At 57.9% G+C, this 7,413-nt stretch overlaps 1 protein-coding gene across 1 annotated transcript in view; it reads left to right on the top strand.

Moving 5' to 3' along the window:
• Positions 1-4,540, top strand: part of ZDHHC18 (zinc finger, DHHC-type containing 18) — an 8,081-nt gene extending 3,541 nt beyond the window's left edge. The window contains exons 3-7 of the mRNA XM_008946686.1: positions 275-412; positions 789-837; positions 1,294-1,396; positions 2,781-2,890; positions 4,423-4,540. Coding sequence (XP_008944934.1) covers positions 275-412; positions 789-837; positions 1,294-1,396; positions 2,781-2,890; positions 4,423-4,540 — 518 coding nt within the window. The remainder of the gene's footprint in view (positions 1-274; positions 413-788; positions 838-1,293; positions 1,397-2,780; positions 2,891-4,422) is intronic.
• The last annotated feature ends 2,873 nt before the right edge of the window (positions 4,541-7,413 follow it).

Here is a 7,413-nt window from a genome sequence, read left to right as displayed (position 1 = left end):
TCTCCAGCTGAACAGCCCCAGGGCTCTCAGCCTGTCCTGGCACAGAGATGCTCCAGCCCCTCAGCATCTCCAGAGCCTCCCCTGACTCTCTCCAGTAGCTCCTTGTCTCTCTTCAACTGGGGAGCCCACAACTGGACCCAGTTCTACCAACAGGCTGCTGCAGAGTTCTAGTCTCAGGGTGGTGGGTGGAAGCTCGATTTGTAGCCCCTGTTTTTTGGGGTTCTGTAACAGGCTGTGAGGTGACCAGAATCCTCACCCTGTCCCTTTGTTTCAGAGAGGTTTGACCACCACTGCCCCTGGGTGGGCAACTGCGTGGGGAAGCGCAACTACCGCTACTTCTACGCCTTCATCCTCTCCCTCTCCTTCCTCACAGCCTTCATCTTCGCCTGCGTCGTCACCCACCTCACCCTGCGTGAGTACCCTGGGGCAGGGCAGAGCTGGCAGCCCTGCTCCTGGCCTCGGGTGGCCTGGGGCACCCCCGGGTCCCTGTTCCTGCAGGATGGAGCATGGGAAGGGGCTGGGTGCTTTACACCGGGGCTTCTCAGCCTGGGGGAATGGGGGCTCAGGGGGCAGGGAGCTGCAGAGCCCCCCCCACACCTCTCTGCAGAGCTGCCAGCTGGGTTGTACCCTCCAGGGCTGGGGGGTGCATCTGCCCTTCACCTGCTGGGGCAGGTGACTTGTTCCTCAGCCCCACATCTCCTGGGGCTGTGTCTGCATGCTGATGTTTCTCCAGCACTACGGGCTGTGGGTGTTTCTCAGCCAGATCCTTCTCCCCTCTTGCTTTGCAGGCTCTCAGAGAGATGGATTCCTTGCCACTCTGAAGACAACACCTGCAAGATATCCTTCTGGTGCCATCAGCTGCTCAGGCTGTCTGGCACTGGTGCAGCAACACTGACTGTGCCACAGAGGTGCAAGGAGCTCTTTGTAGGGTCACCCTGATGTTCTTCCCACCACTTAATTTTGTCCCCTGGCTACCTGGTTGGGGCAGACAGGCATCTCTTCAGCTGTAGACTGACATCACCAAACTGGGAAGACTTTTAGTTCACCATCAAGGACTAAGAGTGGGTGACAAACTTGTTTCCCAGTTTATAAACTTCCCTTTTATGGAAGGGAAGTGGCTGGAGCAGGCTGAGCCTTGGTGGGTGCTGGCAGAATGGCACAGGGAACGGGCAGTCTGCTGGGATGTTTTTGTGACCCAGTGTGTGTGGGAGGCTGTAACCCTCCCAAAACAGCCCTCTGCTTCTCCTTGCAGGATGATGTTGTTCCCTGATGCTTCCTTGACTTTAGTTTCACTGTGCTGGAGCTGGTGATTTGTTTCTTCTCAGTCTGGTCTATTTTGGGCCTCTCAGGTTTTCACACTTACTTGGTAGCCTCCAACCTGACGACGAACGAAGATGTAAGTACCTGGGTGTTGTCCTTCTGCAGGGCTGGCCTTGGTCCTTCCTGGGGCTTTCAGGGGATCCTTGGCTGCCTGCCTCAGAGCAGTATCTCCGTGGGGTGTGCTGCCTGTGCTGCCTGTGATAACCCACTGCAAAGCAGATGGCCTTTAGGCTGTAATTTTGGGTAGCTGAGTGGGGGAAAGCACTAGGGACAAGCACCACGAACGGTGCTGGGCAGTGTCAGGCTCTGAGGGTCATGCTCTGCAGGGTTAGAAGGCTCACGTGGGTGTTTTTTTTCCAGTCTATATGTGACCCTGCTTAAAATAAGGAGTTCTGAGATTGAAAAAGGAAGGCTGGCCCCAGAGATTTGTTTGGGCACATGGCTGATCTTAATTCAGCATCCTGCATAACCGCCGGTTTCCTCCGAGGCCCTGGGCAAGTCCCTCTGTCTCTGTCAGTTCCTCATCTCTAGCAGGCAAATGATGTGCAGACATCTCCTGTGATTTACCTCAAGGTCTGGGCTGCCTGCAGACTCCGACGGCCACGTGAGTGCCCGGAGCAGGACAGAAAAGCAGGATCTGTCTGATCCTCGGGAGCAAAATCCACCCTTCTGGCCAGACGTACCTGTTATCCTTGCTGGAAGTTCCCAGCGCTGCAGAGGGCATGTTTGCATCCCTTTTTCTTCCCTCTCCACCTTCCTGTTAAGTTCTGAGGTGTTGGCAGAGCTGCACGAGGCTGTGGAGGAGAAGCTGATGGAGGTTGCACCCCAGCACTGGGAGCACCAGGCTGCCTCTCTGGTGGCATTGCCCACGTTGCCAGCCTCATGCTGCAACTGAGAGGAAGCTCAAACAAAACAAAAGGAGGAAATGGGCTGGTAAATGGTCCACTGCAGCCAGGGCCTGAGGCCAGGTATAGAATCTGCCCACTCCTGTGTGCCTACGCCAGCTGGGGGCTGGGTGGCAGCTGCTGGGGGTGGGGACCTGAGGTTGTTTCCTCCCGTTGCAGCAGGACCTGTGGGAATCCCCTTGTTTGTTCTGAGGAGCCCAGGAGGGACCAGAAGCTGCAGCCTTGCTCTGATGAGCTTTCAGCCTAGGAGAGAGCAATGGGAGGAGGAGGAGGAGGCTGGTGGTGATGATGGTGACAGTGACAAGTGCCTGTGCAGCACGGGGAGGGCACAGCTTGGGAGCTTCTGAGCTGCAAAGCTTGAACCTTGCAGAGGCAGGAGCAGCACGTTGCTGTCTCCTCTGGCTGCCTCTCTGCAGCTGTCTTGCTTGGGGAAGCAGAGGGAGGGGGATGTTTCTAAGACAAACCTTCCACCTCTTCACAATTAGTCCATCGTTGTCTAATTATCTGTCATCACGTCTTTCCTGCCTTAATCTGGGTGTATCCTCTCCCTTTCAGATCAAAGGGTCCTGGTCAAATAAGAGAGGCTCCGAGTTTGCCAATCCCTACAGCCATAAAAGTATCCTCACAAACTGCTGTGCGGTGCTGTGTGGACCATTCCATCCCAGGTGAGAGCCCTGGGAACTGCTTCCTGCTCTCTGGGAGGCAGGGCAGGTGTCACAGAATCCTGCTGCTTGGGAGAAACCTCTCAGGTCACGGAGCAGGACCATCCCCCAGCACTGCCAGGTCCCCACTGCCCCGTGTCCCTCACCCCACATCTCCACGGCTTGGAAACCCCTCCAGGGGTGGGGACTCCACCACTGCCCTGGGCAGCCTGGCACAGCCCTGGGCAACCCTCCAGGGCAAGAAATTGTTCCTCAGGGCCAACCTCAACCTCCCCTGGGGCAACTTGAGGCCGTTTCCTCTTGTCCTGTCCCTTGTTCCTTGGGAGCAGAGCCCGACCCCCCCCTGGCTCCAGGCTCCTGTCAGGCGCTGTGCAGAGCCAGAAGGTCGCCCCTGAGCCTCCTTTGCTCCAGGCTCAGCACCCCAAGGATCTCTCGTGGTTCAGGGGAGTCTGTGCCAGCACAAACACAGTTACTTTCACAATGATGAGGAAACAATTTCCCAGTCCCTGCAGAGAAAGGCTGGACGTGTGTAAGCAGGGGACAAAACTGTTGCTTCTCAAGTTGGAGCTTGATGAGTTCAGGTCACTTGTTTCATGGAGCTTGCAGATGAGACACATCCTGCAGCTCAGTGAGGGGAGAGTAGGAGCACCCGGGGGCTGGGCAGCAGCTGGTGGGTGCTGGGGGGCAGCAGCTGGTGGGGGCTGGGGCAGCAGTGCTCTGTAGCACGTGTTTCCTCCTGGACTCTGAGGACTGAGCATCACAACGAGCAGCCAGCAGAGATCCTGCTGCAGAGACCTTGGCTTGTACCCACACAGAGGTGACCCAAAGTGTTCAGCAGCATCCTGCCAAAGGCTCTTGTCTGCCAGTTAACCAGAGCTGATGTTACCACGGGCAGAGGTGGAAGGGAGGGAGCTTTGGGCTGAGCTGTGGGTACCTGCAGGGCAGGACTGTCACTGCTCTGGCACAAGAGGGTGCAGTTGGGCAGAGTCAGGCCCTGCTGCCTTGGAGCTCAGCCTGGCCTTGGGCGTGTGGGGATCCTTCTGTTGGGTGGATCCAGTTTGGATTCCCGTGGAGCCAACTGGGTGTCACCCAGGAGCAGAGGGTGTCTGAGGTGTGCAGCTCCTCCAGGTGTGTTTCACACTCCTCTGGCCCTGCTCTCCAAAGCACCCCTCTGCTTTCTGGCTGAAATGCCAGTGCTGCCACTTGGAGGGGGGTCACTCTGGATCCAGGGAGCTGAGCTGCACTCCAGGAGCTTGTGGGGAGAGCAGTGTTTTACTCCAGTTCCTTCCTCATTCCCCTTGTTTTCCTTTCACCAGTCCCCACTTGGGTTTGTGGTGACCCAGAGCTGCCTGGAGGCTCTTTGGTGGCTTGGGTGATAAGCCTGTGGTGTGGGTGCTGGGCAGGAAGCTGCTGCCCAGCACACTCCTGCTGATGCTCTGGTTGGCAGCTCCCACGAGGAGCTCTCTGTGGCTCTGGACTCTTCATTCACTGCCTTAACCCCTCTCCCCTTGCACCCTTCCCTTTCTCTTTTCCAGCCTGATAGACAGAAGAGGCTTTATCCAGCCAGAGGTCGGGACCCCGTCCAGCCCTAAGAGTGAGATCCCCTCCTTTGGAGCCAAACCTGACACCAGCATGGTAGGAGGCATCCCCTAGCAGTGCCTGCTGTGCCTCTCTCCAGCCAGTACCTCCCCCTCCTGCCACTCCCTGGCCTGGGGCAGGACAGCCCTGGGACACAGAGCTGCCAAGGACTCGGCCCAGCCACACGGTGCCTTTTTTAAGTTATTTATTGGGTTTTTTTTGTCTGTTTGTTTCACTGTGATGTGGCCTGTCTGGCCTTCTGACTGCCAGAGCCCAGCAGCGTGTGGGACCCTCAGGCTGGTGCAGAGAGCAGGGGGTGCTGCTGTACCTTGAGAAGCAAACAGGAGTTTGCTGGGGAGCCACCAGAGCCCTGAGCGTTTGCCCCAGGGGTTGCTGTTTTTCCTGCTGGGATTGAGATGAGCCCAGGGTGGGAGGTGGGGACTGGCAAATGGTTCCCACTCTGAGCTGGGCTGTCACACCTTGTCTTTGGGGCTGGGGAAGGCTCCTTGGTGTCCTTGGGCTCTCCATGAGCACGTCCTGCTCCCCAGTGCCAATGCAGAAGGGCTGTTTGGTCTCTTAGTGGCCAGGTTCTCACCTCAGCCCCTCCCCGAGCAGCTTCTCTGCTCCAGGAGCTGCTGTGCCTTGGTAAGTTGGGGCTGTTTGGCTGGGAGGACTCTAGTTAGATGTCCAGGTTGCTGTTGGTCCTATTTTCTGGCTGGTCACTGAGGGGGTTGCAGAAGAACTCTTCATGTTTTGGCTCCACCAGTCAGTAACCACGTTTGGCAGCAAGGACACAAGTTAGGATGACCCTCTTAACAGGGGAGGAGAAACTTCTTGGGATTTCTGTGGCTCTCATCATGAAGTGCTGGATGACAAGGCCACAGCTGTAAGATCTGAGACCAAAGGGTGACAGAAAAGCATGTGGACCCCTGAGGGTGGGACCCTTCCTGGGTGGAGGCTCCCAGGGGAGGCAGTGGGAGCACCCACTGCTCTGAGAGCCCCACGCTGTGCCCTGGTCTGGGTTTCTGGCTGGCAGATGAGAGCAGGGCTGTCCCTGGCACCTGGGGAGCCATTCCCACCTGCCTGGGCTCCTCCCTGAGCATCACTCCGTGCCCCCAGGGGCTGGGGAGGGCCAGGCTGGGTGCCAGCCCCATGTCCCTGGCACTGGGGGGTGCTCAGGGGACTCACAGAGCTCGTTGGCAATACTTGAATCGCCTGATGAAAAGCTGCTGCATATTTTTGCACAATTTGTAGGTTCTTTTTTTTCCAGTGTAGGGTGTTTTCTATTCAGCACAGGTAGTGTTGTGTGTGTTGGCACCAGGGCAGAGCTGTGCCTGCTGTCCAGCTGCCCAGTTAGGTTTCTATGGGTCCAATGTGTGTTTCAGCCTCGGGCAGCACGTTCTGGGGGCAGCCCAGGCCCTGCCAAATTCACCAGCACCGTGCTTGGCACACTGCCAGTGACCCCTCCAGCCCAGGCCCAGCTTTGGGGCACACTGGGTGACAGCAGAGGCACCAGGGTCCCTGGCCTTACACTCCTGGCTGCACAGAGGTCTGGGGGCTGGTTTGCTGTGCCCGCCAGCTCCACCTCCCCTGGGTGAGGAGCCAAGGTGAGAGCACAGTGCTGGCTGCTGGGTGTGTGCCCCTGCCACACAGGGAGGCTCCTCTGGGCACCCCTGCCCCACAGCTTTGTGCCATCTCACGGGCCAGTGGCCCACATTGCATCCAGAGAGGCCACCCTGCCCTTCCCTCCCGTGGCTGCTGCAGGGGTGTCCCCAGCAGGGCTCGACCCTGCCCTTGATGCCACCTTCTAGGGGCAGGAGTGGGGCTGGGGTGAGCTGAGCTGTGTGAGAGGGGCTGGTGCTGGGGAGTCAGGAGCAGTGGGGGTCTTACCAGGGGCCAAACTCCTTCCTGTTTTTATTTAAACTGGTTTCCTTTGTTACTCAACATAATAAAGTTTATATTTTCAAAGAGTTAAGTGCTTGGATTATTTTATTCCTTTAGGACAGAAGAGGGCAGGTGTCTTGGTTTCCACCCTCCATCAGGTGGCAGCTGGACTCTGTTCTTAGGCCCAGGCCCTGCCTCTCCTGCAGGATGGGGCCACGAGGGGTGCTCAGCAGCACTTGGTGCTGCTGGGGCTCTTGCTGGAGCACAGGGATTTATCCTGTCCCACGTCTGGGTCTCACCCAGTCCCCTTCCTGCAGAAGTCACCACCTCAGGGTCCTTTCCCCACCCACCTCGCCCAGGCCAGGGCTGTGCCAGCTGCCCCCAGTCTAACCCAGTCTGTACTGGTGGAGTTGAGGTGCATAATCTCTGGTGTCTTCCCCAGGAGGATGCGTGCCAGGACTTTGCCATTTCCTGCACAGCCTGATGGGATTTGCCCCCTCCCTGGACGTTAGCCCTGCTTTCTGAGGGCTAGCTGGTAAGAAAGTGCTTCCTTCTCCTCCCACCCACTCCATGACCCATCTCATCTCCACTGCATGCCCAGCTCTGGCCACGGAGCCCATCTCCCCCCACGTGTGCTGTGTCCCATCCATCCCAGTGGCATCTCTCCAGCGTGGGGGGTGGCAGGTCTGGGTTGTGCCCAGGCTCTGGGTTGTGCCCAGGCTCTGGGCAGAGGCTCTGTGAAGCTTCATGGCATGTTGTGGTGGTTTGTGCTCCGTGGAGCTGCCACGGGGGGATGGGAGGAAGCCCCCAACTGATGCAGAGATTTAGCATTTGGAGTGAGCTGTGGCCCCAACGGGGGAGTGGGAGCCCAGAACAGGTTTGTAACCTCAGCTCTGTGGTTCAGGTGATCCCTCCTCTCCCTCCCTCTGCCTGTTCTCCCCTCTGACACCAGGTTCCTCCTCTGACATACCCATGGCCACGGTGAGTTCTTCCAAAGCACTTTGTAATGAAACCCTGCTGTGTTTGTGGAGCTGCTGCTCTCCCTCCCTGCAGCAGTGACAGGG

This window comes from Merops nubicus, unplaced genomic scaffold (assembly GCF_000691845.1).
Source record: "Merops nubicus isolate BGI_N331 unplaced genomic scaffold, ASM69184v1 scaffold46238, whole genome shotgun sequence".
NCBI lineage: Eukaryota > Metazoa > Chordata > Aves > Coraciiformes > Meropidae > Merops > Merops nubicus.
The sequence above is the reverse complement of the archived record's forward strand: the minus strand, read 5'-3'. Positions and strand labels throughout refer to the sequence as shown.